Below are 18,285 nucleotides of genomic sequence, written 5' to 3'. Positions count from 1 at the left end.
TTTGTGTAACAGTTCTTTCATCAATCTATCACTCTTGCAGTTTACTATAAGCAGTAAGAAGAGGCTGAAAACACAGTTGAAAAAGCTCCTGAGCAAGATCACCAAGTTCATTACTGCCAGTCAAGACAAAGTTGTGAGGTCGAATATGTACTTTAACAACCACCCCTCTCCCTACACCCTGGGCATAAATACAAATGCTCCTCGTGGCATTTCCCTACTCCTCTCCTCCCCATGACTCCCTCTGACTTTATTGCTCTTTGCAGTTCCTAACTACTATGCCAACATTTTGAGAACTTCCAGGCTGACAAATATGTTGTTCCCAATAGTTCAAGTATATGAGATTCAAGTCCTTGGACACTTAGAGGCCTTTAGTGATAGATTCATCTTACAAGCAAACCACTGACAATGCTATAATTAGCTGATATGTTATTCCCACTAATTATCTCAATTAAAAGTTATACCATAGACTTTAAGGAGTATTAAAATCATATAGTTATATAAAGTTATAACTAATGATTTACATTTTTTATGTTTTTTTATGATTTACATTTGAATAGCTTTTTTACTAATTTTACCATTTACAAAAGCTTTCATTAATCCATTTATTTCTCACCAAAGTCCTTTGCAGGAAATGTCTTAACCTCAGTTTAGCAATTAGAGACTTGGGGCTTGGGGAAGATGAGTCATTTTCTACCTGTTACATGACTTAGATGGTGTCATGTGGCACAGGACTCCAGACCACCTCACTGTACCCCACTCTGCATCATAGATGTCCTACAGGGACAACACAGAGGATATAGTTCCTGGGAGTGGGGATAATGATGGATTTTCACTAGGATGATTTCTACATGTGGCTCAATTCCCTCTACATCCTTGACTTTGCCCATTACAGACACTGCAACAACTTTTGTCACATGGGATTTGTTTTGTTTTGGTTCAGACCCTACCCAGGTGCCCTGAAGGATGCTGCATCGGACCATGGCCTCCCAGGGACTCTCTGTGAGCACATACTGGCTCTCTTGATCCCCTTCTTTGGCCTATCAGTACATGTATAAGACAGAGTTTTGTTCTGTCTACAAAATGTACTGACAACTTTCAGTAGTGGATTTGGGCATCTTCTGAAAAGGTTGACTGTGTTTATAGTTGGTGCTGGTTACAAATAAACTCTGAGCCTGAAAGGGGGGGAAAGAAAGGAAAAAATAATTACTACAGAATGCTCTTTATCTGTAGATTTGTCATGTTGTAGTTTGTGATAATTTAGGTGAGCTGACAGAAAACTGCTGAACTTGGAATTGAATGTCTTAAAGGATTGAGTGTGTCTCCATAGCAATGACCTTGGCCTGGCCCCATGATTTCAGCACGTTGGAGGTGAAAGAGCCTGGGGAATGGCTTTGCCCATTTCCCCAGCGAGTAGCTGAGGAAGTTGAGGTTTTCAGAGATGACGCTACACAGCCATTTAGTGGTAATTCCAGGCCTACATTTTAAATTGAAGGCTCTTTCTGAGTTCACTTGTTTTAGGGTTTTGATAATAATACAATAATTGTCAAATAGTTAGTATGAAAATTGCATTATCATTGTAATACTATCTTTACCACCAGCAGGCCAGTCTGGGTACCAGCATCCTCTCTGTCCCCTTGGTGACCCTTGTGTTAGTACAAACCCTGTGCCTCCTCTGTCAGCCCTCCTCCTCTCCTTCTGAGCCTGGCATCTCTCCCTGCAAATTGGCTACCAAGCATCTCTCCCTGCAAATTGACTCATCCCACCATACTTCCTATTCTCCTTCCTAACAATCAGACTCACACCGTATTTCTTTTCTGTTTTTATCACTTCAGTTCCATGTCCTTCCCTCTCCCATGAGCTCCCTACATATCCCACCAACACATGCTTCTACCAGCCCATTCCTTTCCATCTGCCACCTGCTTCACAGACATCAATACCTGGAATCTGCTCAAGGACCAGCCTGAGAAGTGGCTTTCCACCTCTACAGTTGCTGACCTGGGCATACTAAGAGTCATTCAGAATTATTGGCCTCCATGTTCTCAAAAGGCACATACCCCAGGACATTTGCACATGAGTGGAAAAAGAGGAAGACATCCGCTCAAGGGTTTGGACATTTCCTCTCTCTTAATCCCTAAACTTAGAGCCATTGAAATGTTTGAGAGGTGGCTACACATTAAGTGAGCATAATAACAAGCAGTCTCTCCATTAAACACACCCATTATTTTTCTTCATTTTATTTTGCATTTTGTGGAAAATTAATGGTTTTTACATGATTGTAGGACTTTTTTAAAAAAGGAATCTGGTGGGGAGCCTAGAGGATAGCAAAGTAGGAAGATCCTAAGCTTACCTTACTCTTCCCCATAGATACACCTAGATCACAGCCATAGCAGTGCAACTAACCCAGAAAATAACTGAAAGACTGTAAGAACAGACTTTCTACAGTTAATCATAGAGAGGAGACCACATCAAAAATGGTAGGAGGAGCAGAGATGCCATCAGGAGCCAAATTCCCTGTGAGATGAACTACAAACAGGACAGACACCAAGAGCACGGAGAAGGGTGAGGAGCAGACCACACACCCAGCACCCCAGACATGAGGGACCTCTACTAGGAAGATGAGTCCCCATAATATTTGGCATCAAAAAGTAGAGGGGCTCAACTATGTGAGTTTTTATGATGTGTGGGGTTTAACTCTGAGTACTTTAAATTTCAGCAGGCTTAGCTGTATGAGAGCCACAGAGCAGTAGGAAACTGAGTCCCCACCCTTAAAGAACCAGCATAACAAACAATCCTGTGGAGATACCACATAGAAGCAGCAGTTAAAAGCACTTGGGGTATTACTGGAAGGATAATTATTTACTGATCTCAGAACATGCACTGAAGGGGGAGGGAGTTTTATGAAACTTCTCCAAGAGCAAAAGAGCTAGTGGGTGCTATTTCTTCTCACCCCCTAAGCTTCAGCCTAGATGCCTGGACACCTACCAGAACCAGTGTGCAAACACTCACTACTAGCTTGCTAACAGCTTGTCCTGCCTCTATGTTCTCCTGTAGATCTGTCCCATCCAACCTGCCCCACTTGGTGGGAGTCCCTCCAAAATGGTATTTGACATTCTGCAAGCAGCCCCAATAGTGACCAACACTACTCCAACATGAGTCTTGCCCTAGAGAGAGGGAAAGATAACCACACACATCAGTTTGACTGCTGGCCCAGCAAAGAGTTGGTAACAGACATCTGATCTCACTTCTGGCCATGCCCACCAACAAAAACCTCACAGGGGACAGGTGAACAAGAGAACTCTGTAGTTTGGAGTCACTACAATCCCGACAGACAGACTGAAGGCAGACATCTTATCTGACCCAACTACAAGCCCAAGACAGACCCAGACTGGTCTTTTAAGGCACAAGGAAGAAACCCTATCTGCAGCAGGCAAAGCAGCCCATTGCAGATGACTGGATTGAAGGCAAAAGCATTCCAATCGCAACAGAAGTGTGCACAAAACATATGAGACCCTGAATCACCTGGTTCTGGTATACAGGAGACATAGCACTGCAGGGCACTACAGGCCATTTTCTTCATAAGACTGCTACTTCCAAGATCAGCGGGCATAGCTGACTTTCCTAATACATAGAAACACACACAGAGAACTAGAAAAAAATGAAGATACAGAGGGATATGTCCCAAATGAAAGTGTGACCAAATCACACCAAAAGTGCTAAATGAAATGGAAATAAGCAGTATACGTGATAGAGAATTCAAAGTAATGGTCACAAAAATACTTACTGAACTTGAGAAAAGAGTGGAGAATCTCCGTGAGACCTTCAACAAAGAGACAGAAAATATAAAAATCACCCAATCAGAGATGAAGAACCCTATAACCGAAATTAAGAATACACAAGAAAGGATAACTAGTAGACTAGAGAAACCAGAACAGATCATCAACCTAAAAGACAGAGTAATGGAAAGCAACCAAGATGAACCACAAAAAGAATAAAGATTAATAAAAACAATAATAGATGAAGGGAACTCAGCAACATCATCAAGTGTAATAACATTCGCATTGTAGGGATCCCAGAAAGAGAATAGAGGGAACAGAGGCCGAAAATTCATTTGAAGAAATAATAGCTGAAAACTTTCTTAATCTGGAGAGGGAAACAGAAATCTGGATCCAGGAAGCACAGCGAACCCCAACAAAATCTACCCAAGGAGGTTCACCCAGGACACATAGAAGTTAAAATGACAAAAGTAATGTAAAAGAATTTTAAAAGAAATGAGAGAAAAGAAAATAGTTATATACAAGGGAAACCCTATAAAGACTATTAACTGATTTTTTAGCAGGAACTTTGCAGGCCAGAAATGAATGGCATAATATATTGAAAGTGATAAAAGGTGGAAACCTGCAGCAAAAATATTCCACCCAGCAAGGCTATTGTTCAGAATAGAAAAACAGATCTAGCCTTCCAAGAAATGTTATAAGGAAGTCTTCCAGTGGAAATAAAAATAGTGAGAAAATTATGAAAGGGGGAAGCCTGGGTGGCTCAGTCAGTTAAGTATTTGAATCTGGTTTCAGCTCAGGTCATGAGCTCACTGTTCATGAGTTCAAGGCCACATTGGGGTCTGTGCTGACAGTATGGAGCCTGCTTAGGATTTTTTTGTCCCTCCCTCTCTCTCTGCCTTGGCCCTGTTCACTCACTCTCTCTCAAAAATAAGAAAAGTATTAAAGGAAATGATTTTTCACAGGCAAATACAAACTTAATAATATTAAGTAAATTAATGACTTATGAAAACAGTATGGAAATTAAAACACAAAAGCAATAAAATCAATCATATGTATAAAAGTCAATCAAAGGATTCACAAAATAAAAAGATATAATTTATGACATCATATACATAAAACAGTAAAAGAGCAAGAGTAAAAATTTAGTGCTTTAGGATGGGTTCAAACTTAAGTAACCATCAACTTAACATAGACAGCTATATGCATAGGATGTTATATGTTAACCTAATGGTAACAACAAATAAAAAACCAGAAACCTGTAATTGATATGTGAAAAATAAAGAGAAAGTAATCCAAGCATATTACTATAGAAAGCCATCAAGCCACAAGAGAAGAAAGTAAGAGCAGAAGGGAACAGAGGAACTACAAAAACAACCATAAAACAAGAAAAAAAATGACAGTAAGTACATACCTATCAATAATTATATTGAATGTAAATGGACAAAATACTTTAGTCAAAAGATAGAAAGTGACTGAATAGATTAAAAAAAAAAAAGCAGGATTCATCTCTATGCTGCCTACAAGAGACTCACTGAGGTCACTTGCATATTGAAAGTGAAGATATAGAAAAACATTTACCATACAATAGAAGCAAAAAGAAACCTGGGGTAGCAATACTTATAATCAGACAAATGAACTTTAAAACAAAGACTGTAACGTGAGACAAAGAAGGACACTGCTCAGTGATAAAGGGAACAATCCAATAACAAGATATAACAATCACACACAATGTGGGAACACTCCAATACAACCCTTTACATACATAGAAGAACAACCTGATAGTAATACACATTTAGTAAGGGACTTTAACACCCCACTTAAGATCAGTGGCTGGATCATTAGACAGAACATCAACAAAGAAACAATGGCTTTGGATGACACTTTGGTCTAGATAGATCTAACAGATATATTTAGATTATTCCATACCCAAACAGCAGAATACATAATCTTTTCAAGTGCCCATGGAATCTTCTCCAGAATAAATCACATGTTAGACCACAAAACAAGTCTCAACAAAATCAGAAAAGATTAAAATCATATTAGAATGGAAATAAGTGAAACAGAGTCTAAAAATCAGTAGAACAGAACAATGAAACCAGGAGATAGTTCTTGAAAGGATAAATAACATTGATTAACCATTAGTCAGACTCTTTTAAAAGAGAGAGAGGGAAAAAATTCAAGGTAAAAAAAAATCTCCTCAGAAATGAGGAGAAATAGCAACCAACACAACAGAAATACAAAGGATTACATATAATGCAAAGGATTATATATAATACATGAAAAATTATCTGCCAATGTTTGGACTACCTAGAAGAAATTACTAAATTCCTGGAAAAATTTAACCTTCCAATACTGAATCAGGAAGAAATAGAAAATTTGAACAGACTGATTACTGACAATAAAATGAAATCAGTAATCAAATACCCTCAACAAACAAAAGTCCAGAAACAGAGGATTTCATGGGTGAATTCAACCAAACATTTAAAGAGGTAATACCTTTTCTGCTCAAACTATTACAAAAATTAAAAGAAGAAGAAAAGCTTCCAAAATAATTCCATCAGGCCAGCATTGCTCTGACACTGAAACCAGATAAAGACATTACTAAAAAGGAAAACTATAGCCCAATATTTCTGGTGAACATAGATGCAAAAATCTTCAACAAAAGATTAGCAAACCAAATCCAAGAATACATTTAAAAAATCATTCACCACAATGAAGTGGGATTTATTCTAAAGATACAAGGTGGTTCAATATTTGCAAATCAATAAATGTGATATATCACATTAACAATATAAAGGATATAAAACCATATGAATATCTTACTAGATGCAGAAAAAGCATTTGACAAAATACAAGATATATTCATGATAAAAACTCTAAACAAATTAGGACTAGAGGGAACATACCTCAATTTAATAAAAGCCATATATGAAAAATCCAGAGTTAACATCATAGTCGGTGGTGAAAAACAAAGCTTTTCCTCTAAGATCAGGAATAAGTCAAGGGTGTCCACCTTCACCACTTTTATTCAACATAGTACTGGAAGTCCTAGCCACAATAATTAAACAAGAAAAAGGAATAAAAGGCATCCAAATTGGTAAGGAAGAGTAAAACTTTTAGTATTTGCGGATAACATGATACTATATATAGAAAACCCAAAAAACTCCACCAAGAAATTGCTAGAAATGATAAATGAATTCAGTGAAGTCACAGGATAAAAAATCAACATACAGAAATCTGTTACATTTTTATACACTAATGATGAAGTAACAGAAAGAGAAATTTTAAAATAAGCTCATTTATAATTGACCCATCAAGGAATAACATACCTAGGAATAAACTGAATGAAGGAGATGAAAGACCTGTATTCCAAAAACTATAAAACACTGTAGAAAGAAATTAAGGATGACTTAACCAAATTGAAAAATATTCCATCCTCATGGATTGGGAGAACCAATATTGTTAAAATGTTCATACTACCTGAAGCAATCTATAGATTTAATGCAACCTCTATCAAAATACAAACAACATTTTTCACAGGCCTAGAACAAATAATTCTGAAATTTGTATGGAAACATGAAAGACCTCAAAAAGGCAAAGCAATAATGAAAAAGAAGAACAAAACTGGAGGTATCACAATCCCAGATATCAAGATATGCTACAGAGCTGTAGTAATCAAAACAGTATGGTACTATCACAAAAGTAGACACCTAGGTCAATAGAACAGAATAGAAAGCCAAGAGATAAGCCCACACTTTTATGATCAACTAATCTACAACAAAGGAGCCAAGAATGTACAATGGGAAAAATCCTCTTCAACAATTGGTGTTGGGAAAACTGGACAACTACCTGCAAAAGATTGAAACTGGGCCACTTTCTTATACCATACACACACACACACACACACACACACACACACACACACACACAACCCTGAAAATAGATTAAAGACCTAAATGTGAGACCTGAGACCATAAAATTCCAAGAAAACATAGGCAGTAACCACTTTGACACAAGCAACAGAAAAAAATTTTTAAGATATGTCTCCTTTGGCAAGGGAAACAAAAGTAAAATTAAACTATTTGAACTAAACTGAACTAAGATATTTTGCCTAATCAAGGAAACCATCAACAAAACAAAAGGGCAATCTACTGAATAGAAGAAGATATTTGCAAATGACATATCTGATAAGAGGTTAATATCCAAAACATATAAAGAGCTTCTACATCAACACCAAAAGTCCCACAAATGAGCCAATTAAAAATGGGCAGAGGACATAAATAGACATTTCCTCCAAAAACACATGCAGATGGCCAAAGATATGTAAAAAGATGCTCAACATCACTAAACCATCAGAGATGCAAGTCAAAATAATAATGAATAGGGCACCTGGGTGGCTCAGTTGGTTGAATATCTGACTTCAGCTCAGCTCATGATCTCACAGTTTGTGAAACTGAGTCCTGCATCAGGCTGTCTGCTGTCAGGATCACTTTAAATCCTCTGTCCCCTCTCTCTTTGCCTCTCCCCCACTCTCTCAAAAATAAATAAATATTTTAAAAAAACAATGGAGTTTCACCTCACACCTGTCAGAATGGCTAAAATGAAAAGCACAAGAACAATAACAATAGCAGCAAGTGTTGGTGAGGATATGGAGAGAAAGGAGCACTCATGCATTGTTAGTGGGAATGTGAACTGGTGCAGCCACTGTGGAAAACAGTGTGGAGATTCCTAAAAACATAAAAAACAAAAAAATATATAATTGAATGGATAAGGAAGATGTAAGACACACACACACACACACACACACACACACACACACACACACACACACTGGAATATTACTCAGCCATGGAAAAGAATGAAATCTTGTCATTTCCAGCAACATGGGTGAATCTAGAGGGTATAATGCTAAACAAGTGAAATATGTCAGGGACGCCTGGGTGGCTCAGTCGGTTAAGCCTCCGACTTTGGCTCAGGTCAGATCTCATGTTCATGGGTTCGAGCCCCACATCAGGCTCTGTGCTGACAGCTAGCTCAGAGCCTGGAGCCTGCTTCCGGTTCTGTCTCCTTCTCTCTCTGCCCCTCCCCCTCTCATGCTCTGTCTCTCCTGTATCAAAAATAAATAAAACATTAAAAAAAAAACAAGTGAAATATGTCAGTCAGAGAAAGACAAATATCATATTTTTTCATATGTATGTGGAATTTAAGAAACAAAATAAATGGGCAACATAAAAAAGAGACAAAAAAATAGACTCTTAAGTATAGATTATAAACTGGTGGTTGATAGAGGGAAGTGCGTAAGAAGATGGATGGATAGGTGAAGAGGATTAAGAATACACTTACCATGAGCATTGAGTATACTTAAAATTGTATTGTACACCTGAAACAAATATACCCTGTGTATTAGTTATAATTCAATTATATATAACATATATAACATAATTATATATATATATAGATAGATACAAATATACATAAAAGAACATCTAAAAGAAATATGGTTTATATTTCAAAACACATCTGATTTCAGATACTTTTGGTGGTTCTAGACGAGCACTGTCCAGTAGAATCCCCTGTGATGATGGAAATGATTCGTATCTATTTTATGCAGTGTAGTAGCCATTAGCTACATGTGGCTATGGAGTGGCCAGTGTGAGTGAGGAACTGAATTTTTAATTGTATGTAATTTCAATTATTTTACATTTAAATGATCACCTGTAGACTGGGTATGCTAGTGGACAGTATAGTCTGCATAACCTTAACCTTTTCTTTTTTGACAGGAGGGAACATTGTCCACTTGTCAAATGTTAGCTTTCATCTCAGCCCCACTGTGTTTGCGCTATACGCCATTGTTTCCCATGATTCTTCACCTACCCTGGAAACAAGTAGAACCAGAGCTGCCCTTGGTTCCAGAAAGCATATCTCACTTCAACACCCTGTCTTTCTTTCTGCTCATTACATAAGACACAGTAATATACTTAGCCTAATGCAAAAGCCCATGTAGCCAAGTGATACTAGTACTAATAATGATAATAAGAGACAACATTCATTTATTGTTCCATATGGAAGAGAGATGTAATATGTACTAACTCATCTTGTCTTCATAACAGCCTGTGAGATCTCTGCTATTATTACATCATCCCCATCTAATGGATCAGGAAACTAAAGTAAAGGCCACAGAGCTACTGAGTGCCAGATCTTGGATTTGAGGTCTGTCATCTGATGGTAGAGCTCACTCTCTGACACTTTCAGTGTCCAAAGTTTCTATGGTGGTTTTATTACTTAAGCATGGTAGATGAAATCATCATCCACATCACAGAACTCAACGTACAGTCATCTTTCTCTCTGTAGAGGTCATGATGATATCATTTGGGTCAAAGCCTCAACCCCTCTAATCACATGGTGGATCTTTCCAGCATGGCCAGCCTCCATCTTGAAATTACGTAGGAACTCACCATGAATCACTTTTTTAGCATGAGCTGTCAGAGCTCACCATGAATAACAGAGTCACCCCTATCATTTGGTTGATGGCTTTCTTCTGGTGCAAAATCTTTTTAGTTTGATGTAGTCCCAATTGCTTATTTTTGCTTTTGTTTCCCTTGCCTAAGGAGACAGATGCAGAAAAATGTTTCTATGGCTGATGTCCAAGAGGTTACCGCCTATTTCTCTTTTGGAGTTTTATGGTTTCTGGGGTCCCATTTGGGTCTGTAATCCACTTTGAGTTTGTTTTTGTGTCTGGTGCAAGGGACCGGCCCAGCTTCCCTCTGGACAGCATGAGCTGTGCAGTTCCCCAGCACCGTTTGCCGAAGACTTTTCCCACTGTACATCTTTCTCTCTTCTGCCGTGGATTAAGTGACCGTAAGCGTGGGTTTACTTCTGGCCTCTATTCTTTTCCATTGCTCTATGTCTCTCTGTCTTTGTCCCAGTACCGTGCTGTTTGGTTTCTGCAGCTTTGTGATGTATCTTGAATTCTGAAATTGTGATACTTCCAGCTTTGTCCTTCCCCATTGTAAGGAGGTTGCCTCCTTTGTCACACATTAGTGGATGATATTTTGTGTTGGGACAGAAGGTAACTATTTTTGTCATGGTTAGTATTTCATGGTGTGTGTGCTGCTGAAATCACTATGCTGCTCACCTGAAACTAACATAACACTGTGCATCACTTATACTTCAATTAAAAATAAATAAGCACTGGGGGAAAAACAAATGTCACATTGCAAATGTTAAAAACAAAAACAAAAACCCAAAAAACAAAGATTCTCATAATAATTGGGAAATTCCAAGGGTTTGGGATCTCTACCCCAAGAACCCGGGACAAAACAACCCAAACTCTTTATTATATAGCAGCTACATCAGAAATTTATTTGCTCAACTGACTATGAATAAGGCTAAGGACAGAAAAAAATCTCTATTTTTTGTAGTTACTGGACATATTCATATATATTATCTCATTTAGTCCTCAAGACTTTCTGTTATTGATGGATGAACTGAAACTAATAAAGTTAAAACATGGTACATAAATATCCAACTAGCAATAATGGGTGTTAGAGTTTAAAATAAAGTTTTCAAACTTTAAATCACAAGCCCTTTGAATGTATAAGACTAGAAGACAGATATAAGAACAGAGATGCTTTGAATTCTTAATTGTTCTTCTTATCTGTGAATGAAGGCTGAAAATGGATTTGTCCAAAACAGAACAGGAACTGAGGAATGTAGTAGCCCGGAGTCAGACTTTTCCTCAATGTGCCAGTTGATTCCTTCTTAGTCTCATGTGTTTCTTTGGAGAAGGTTATGCATCAATTCTGTCATTACTTACTGCAAGTGTTGAAATACAGAAATAGGGGTGCCTGGGTGGCTCAGTTGGTTAAGCCTCTGACTTCGGCTCAGGTCAGATCTCACGTTCGTGGGTTCGAGCCCCGTGTCAGGCTCTGTGCTGACAGCTAGCTCAGAGCCTGGAGCCTGCTTCCGGTTTTGAGTCTCCTTTTCTCTCTGCCCCTCCCCCTCTCATGCTCTGTCTCTCTCTGTATCAAAAATAAATTTAAAAAAAACATTAAAAATTTTAAAAAAAAGAAATACAGAAATAGAGTCACAGGCTTTTTTGGAGGGAGGACAGATAGTAAATAAAAAATGGCAATATGATGTGGTTACGGAAACAATAGAGGAAAGCACTTGGGATGGGTCCTGACTAGGATGGGTAGGAAAGAGGGATTAAGGAAAGATCTCTTGCAGGAGACAAAGTAGGAGCTGAGGCTTAAAAGCAAATTGAGACTAGCCATGCCTCCCAATCTATAAGTGCATGGAAAAGGGGTACTAGACTCTCTCCTCAATCTAGGAGGCTGATGGGTCCTGACGATGCCCCAAAGCCTAGCACTTTGTAGTTTCCTTGCTCTGTTTGCATCTGCCTCAGCTGTGGCTAGAGGAATGGAGTCCCCAAAATAAGGGGGATGGGGATGTGAGGGTGCAGGCCTCAGAAATGCTAGGGGTAAATGAGTGTGTCAGGGGTTCCACTGAAGTTTTCATCTATTAAATGAGGTCTTTGTACTTTCCTATATGATCCCTGGGGTCCTTCTGCCTCTAACATTTCATTATTTTGTGATTTCATAAAAAATGTTTTGCAAAGCAAATGAATAGTGTAAACAAGATTATAGAGAGAATATTTGCCTTCTTAAGGGAATAAATTGTTCTCAAGTTCTTCAGAAGCATTCATTTGCATATAAACAATGCAAATTCTATATAAACAGAGGAGGCTTGTTTTCTTAGGTGTTTTGATAAGTTAACTACAAATCAGTCCTGTCAATTTCGCTAGTCTGTGTGTATTAGGAAGTAATAGACCTGCATTTATTTTAAATATTCTATACTTCTGAATATTCACAGTTTCTTAAGTGCTCATAATACCTGACTTTTCTCTGAATTAGCTTGTTTCTTGAATCTTAAATGATTTCTTTATTTGGTGGGTTTTAAATATATGGAATTTATTTTTCTAAGAAGGATTTGGGGAAATTCTTTTAACTCCTAGTGTCTTATGGTCTTTATATCTTTTCTCCCCCTTTGAATGCTTCTTCCTTCCACCTCCACTCCCTATCACTTAGACTATATAAACTTCCACAGATGACTAACATTTTGCAAGTATTTTATTTGTTTAGACAAATTCCAAAGATTTGGGCATCCTATCATGCACAGAAGAAATCATTTTCCTTGTTCCATTCTCTCCATGCCTCAGCTTTTTTCCCACATTTTTTTCTCTTCTCGTCTTCTCCAATCCACCTCATTCCCTGCCATTCACCATTCTCAGAAGCAGGACACACTGCATCCTTTGTCACAGCACTTTACTGACCACTTGCTATGGCTTGAGCATTTTCTTGAGGTTTTGTTCTCTGCTCCCTAATGGCTACTCAAAATATTCCAGACGCATTTGGTTGGGGCAGGGGAATCGAGGAAGGATATTTACAGGAAGCTTGCTTCCACTTAAAAGGAATGAGGAAATCTAAGAGGGAGGATGTGGTCCCAGGCAGAAGGAAGAGCCTGTACAAACTGTAGAAGCACCTGGGAGGCTGGCAGGTTCAGAAACGTTTGTGATGGGAGTTTTTTTATTATTATTTTAAATGTTTTTATTTATTTTTGAGAGAGAGAGAGAGAGAGAGACAGCATAAGCAGGGGAGCGCCAGAGAGAGAGAGGGAGACACAGAATCCAGGCTCTGAGCTGTCAGCACAAAGCCCGACGCAGAGCTCAAACCCACGAACTACAAGATCATGACCCGAGCCGCAGTAGGACGCTTGACCGACTGAGCCACCCAGGCGCCCCTGTGATGGGAGTTTAGAATGATTACAGGGCCATTGACAAAAAGATGGAGCTGGAGGAGAAGCAGCAGCCACATCACAAATGACCTTTGCGTATTATATTTTTCTCCAGTAGGAACCTAGTGGAAGACTGTAACAGCAGTGTGACGACACAGCAGGGCTGGTTAATGTCAAGGGCCTGGAAGAGGGCATGGGTGGGAGGTGCTGAGACATGCCGTATTTCAGAGTAGAATAGTAGGCCAAGAAGACTTGTGGTTGACTGGTTATGGGGTGTGGGATAAAAAGACATTGAATTTCTGCCCTGAGTTCTTATTTGCCAAGTTAGGGAATAAAAGAAAAGAAAGAATCGAAATTGAGGGAGGCTTGATTTGGGAAATCTAGCTTAATTTGGTTTATCTTTGCCCTATGGTGATAAACTGAGCAAAGGTGACAAGTGCTTGGATGTCATTCATGGCACATCTCAGGCAGCATGCCAAAGTCATGACTGCTCAACAACATGTGTGTGGGAAATATCTGAAACATAGTTCCTCCTCATCCAACAAACCTAACTAATAATGGCCACATCATTTTGTAAAAGCCATGGTCCATGGTTTCATTTCTTATGTCCCTGTAAACTTGCTGTCTGGGTATCAGAAACCAGGCTTCATCATGACTAAGGATACTCTGCTTAGTTTTGTCATTGGTTTATTGAATAGTTTAACTTTAGTGTGGGACAGGCCCATCAATTTTTCTCCAGTAACAACCATCTCCAAACACACTGCTCAGAACACCTTCCACACCCCTCTCTTGGCCTTGTTAACATCTCAGGAAGACTGCATACATTTCTGGTCATCTTCCACAGTGAGAACAGTTCAATGTTGCTATTGAAAATTCCTTTTTAGGTGAAAAAGGATGAGATCTTCATCTGTGACAATATGGTTGAACCTAGACTTATTGCTTATTGAAATAAGTCTGACAGAAAAAGACAAATACCCCCATATGATTTCACTAATATGTGGAATTTAAATCACAAATGAATGAAGAAAAGATTTTTTTAAATGTTTATTTATTTTTGTGTGTCTGCATGTGTGTGACCGGGAGAGGCAAAGGGAGAGGGAGGCAGAGGGCTCCATGCTGACAGAAGAGAGCCTGATGTGGGGCTCGAACTCAGACTGTGAGACCTGAGCTGAAGTTGGATGCTTAACTGACTGAGCCACCCAGGCGCCCCAAAGAAAAATTTTTTTAAAAGCAAAAACAGAACCGTAAATTCAGAGAACAAGCTGGTGGTCACTAGAGGGGAAGATGGAGGAAAATGGGCCAGATGGGTGGAAGGGAGTTGGAGACGCAGGCTTCCAGGTACGGACTAAATAAATCATGGGGAAGAAAGGTAGAGCATGGTGAATAAAGTAAATGGTAGCGTAATAGCATTGTACAGTGACAGATGGTAGCTACATTTGTTGGGGGAGCATAGTATAATGTGTGGAGTGGCTGAATCACTAAGTTGTACACCAGAAACTAATGTAACATTGTGTGTCAACTATACTTTAATTGGGAATAAAAATGAAAGAAATCATTACTAGTGTACATAAGGCTACACTCAGGCCCAGTTTTCAGCACCACCCCCTCTGAACCTTCTAGGTCTGAATGGGCAAAAAGGCAACTAGGACAAAGAGCAGCTTTTTTTACTTACCTGGTCCTGCAACAGTGTTTCTCACTTGGTGTGGGGTCTTGGGGATGCACACCCACCCTGCAAGGCCATCTCCATGTGGCAGAACTCCTCCCCACAGGGTCTGGAGCTCACGGAAGTCAGATGGAGTCCCACGGTTCACTGACATGGACAGTTCTCTTCTTAGAAAGTGGAGATGCCCATTCCAAATTGCTGTGAAGCTTTTTTTTTTTTTTTCGGGTTCCGAGACCCGAAGAAAAGTACCTAGTAACCTTCAGTTACATTTTTTTAAGTGAAGTGGCAGTTATGTTATATCATTTTTATGATGATATATGTCAAAAATAAAGTGAGCTCTATGAGTATGTTGGTACATATACAGGGCAATTGAAATTCTCTTCAAACCGAATTAACTCTCAGACTCTGAATATAGACACTGTCCCTCACCACAAATGGCAACTATATAATGCATTCTTTTTTCCCTATGTCTTTTTTCAGTTTTCTATTTAAAGAAATTTCTGAAAATACATGAATTATGCAGCTTATCTCTCAGATGAAAAAGAATTTTCTTCTTGGATTGAATGGCTGCATATTTATTAATAGCAGTAAAATTGTCCATGTTCTTTTGTAAAAAATGGGATGCTGACTAAAATATGAAGGAGCCTTTTCAGCAATAATAAGAGTAACGGATGAATAATTATAAAAGCTATATGGAATTGAAAGACATTTTAATTTGTCATTACTTCTGTGTTCAGAGAGGATCTGAATAATTATTCTGACTATAAAAAGGTAGAGTGTGATATTTTTGCCCCTTATGGGATTAAATTCTTAATATACCACTTTTACTATAAGTTTAAAAAAAAACCCACCTCTCTTCTAGTCTCCTCTAATGATGTAATCATAGCTATGGCCACCCAGCTGCGTATGTGTTTGGTCTTTTCACTGTCACACGGAGATGCTGCGCTTCAAACTCATTTTATTCTGAAAAGTGTTCATCTTCACAGTTTATAAAAATGAGATTATACTTGTTTGCTTAGTAAAAACTTTCAACCTTTATGTCACATTAATACAAGAAAATGCCGAGGTCTGTAGAATTTCCTCAGGTCATGACCAGATGGAGCAGAAACTAAATATGAGATTCCAAAACAGGATTTTTCTTTTTATGACAACCATTTGAAAATGGCTGTGCGTACCAGGGTCATTCCGAGGCAAAATTCCAGCTATCTTTTCTTACCCAGAAATACATGTGGTTTCCATTTTCTTTTGGTCTGCCTTTTACAACAACATTCAAATGCTTGTTCGGATCCTAAGAATATTTTATGACAGCTTTTTTTTTTCCCAGAAAATAAAATTTCAAGAGATGCCATGTGTGCTTCTAGGTGAATGATAGAATTTTCCTTTGTAGCTTGTGAATTTTCAGTTACCAGATTTCCACTACCATATTTAGCTCTTAATGAAGAAGGATAGGAAAATGTATGCAAGGATTCTAACCTGCTCCAACACTTTTACCACTGTCTCTAAGATACGGATTTAGGGATAATTGTCAACTACTTAGCAGATCCTGTTTTGGCAGCCTCATTGCAGCTAGGGGACATGCTTCGTGCTGTGAGAGCAATTTCTTGCACAGAATGTCAACAAGCCTTTTGCCTTTTGATTCTGTTGTTTCCTGGGGTTCAGCCCCCACCTCTAAGCAGCTGTGTGAACATGTGTGATTTATTTAGCCAATTTAAGCCTCAGTGTTCTCACCATTAAAATGGAAAGAAATGACATCCAAATTAAAGCCTTAATGATCTCACCATTAAAATAGGAAGAAATGACTTCCAAATTAAAGGTGGGGATTAAATTAGATGTAAAATACATAAAATTCTTGACACACACAGTAGGCATGCAATAAATGGTAGTATCTTCTTATCATAAAGAAAAACAAAACCCAAGGGACACCTGGGTGGCTCAGTCGGTTAAGCGTTTGACTTTGGCTCAGGTCATGATCTCACAGTTCATGGGTTCGAGCCCTGTGTCAGGCTCTGTGCTGACAGCTAGCTCAGAGCCTGAAGCCTGCTTCGGATTCTGTATCTCCCTCTCTCTGACCCTCCCCTGTTCATGCTCGCGCTCTCTCTCTCTCTCTCTCTGTGTCTTGCAAAAATAAATAAAATGTTAAAAAATAAAAAAAGAGAAAAACAAAACCCAAAACCTTTAAGAATTAGTTACCTATTTAATTTAAATCAGTACTTTTTGAGACTAAAACCAGAAAACATTTCCCCTATATATCAATATCAGGGGAAATTCTGAATGAATTGAAAATGAGGTTTATAATAGTAATTTGAAATCCAAATGCTATAATATTCTCCCTCCCAACAAGAAAGTTCTACAGGTCATTCTATCTGAAACTTAAAGATGGGTATATGCAATCCATCATAAATATAAGTCAATTGGCCAATTTCATCTTAAGAACTTATGGAATGAAAGTGGTATCTGTATTGACAGGACTGAGACATGTATTTTGTTGTACATACACAGAGATGATGTTGGTAATTGAGTTATTATATTTACAGGTTATTTAGGATGTAAAAGATTCATCACACAAATCCAGCTTTACTTTAATTTGATGGCTAAAGTGATGTGGGGGAGAGATTGAGACACAGGAGCAGGGGGAGGAAGGAAAGACGGAGGTTGGAATATGTAATTATGAAAGAAGGTAAGACTGTGTTCCCTTCTGTCTTATAGCCTGAAGAATAAGTAGTGAAATCATCAATCAAGAGATGAGAAAAAAATATCAGGATTTCTCTGCCGTGGAGAATTGCTTATCAACTACCAGAGGAGGATTCTCTCTCTAACAATGAACATTTCTTATGAGGATTCACAGATTAACATATGACTAATCTTGGTTTTGGAGAGTGAATGAGCTTTCTTTCTTTCTTTCTTTCTCTCTTTCTCTCTTCTAATTTTGTGGTAAGTTATGATATTTTGATGGATTTTTAAATTCTTTCCTGATAATCTATTTAGCACATGTTCTAAATTATAATCCTATAGCAAACATCGGGAACATCATCCAAACTTGAAGACAGTGGG

General features: G+C 38.4%; 1 protein-coding gene across 1 annotated transcript in view; it reads left to right on the top strand.

Moving 5' to 3' along the window:
* Nucleotides 1-18,062, top strand: part of ZMAT4 (zinc finger matrin-type 4) — a 339,027-nt gene extending 320,965 nt beyond the window's left edge. Inside the window, exon 7 of the mRNA XM_029939109.1 lies at nucleotides 17,941-18,062. Within this exon, the coding sequence (XP_029794969.1) occupies nucleotides 17,941-17,956 (16 nt within the window). The 3' untranslated portion in view covers nucleotides 17,957-18,062. The remainder of the gene's footprint in view (nucleotides 1-17,940) is intronic.
* Nucleotides 18,063-18,285: the final 223 nt, after the last annotated feature.

This window comes from Suricata suricatta, chromosome 1, assembly GCF_006229205.1.
Source record: "Suricata suricatta isolate VVHF042 chromosome 1, meerkat_22Aug2017_6uvM2_HiC, whole genome shotgun sequence".
NCBI lineage: Eukaryota > Metazoa > Chordata > Mammalia > Carnivora > Herpestidae > Suricata > Suricata suricatta.
The sequence above is the reverse complement of the archived record's forward strand: the minus strand, read 5'-3'. Positions and strand labels throughout refer to the sequence as shown.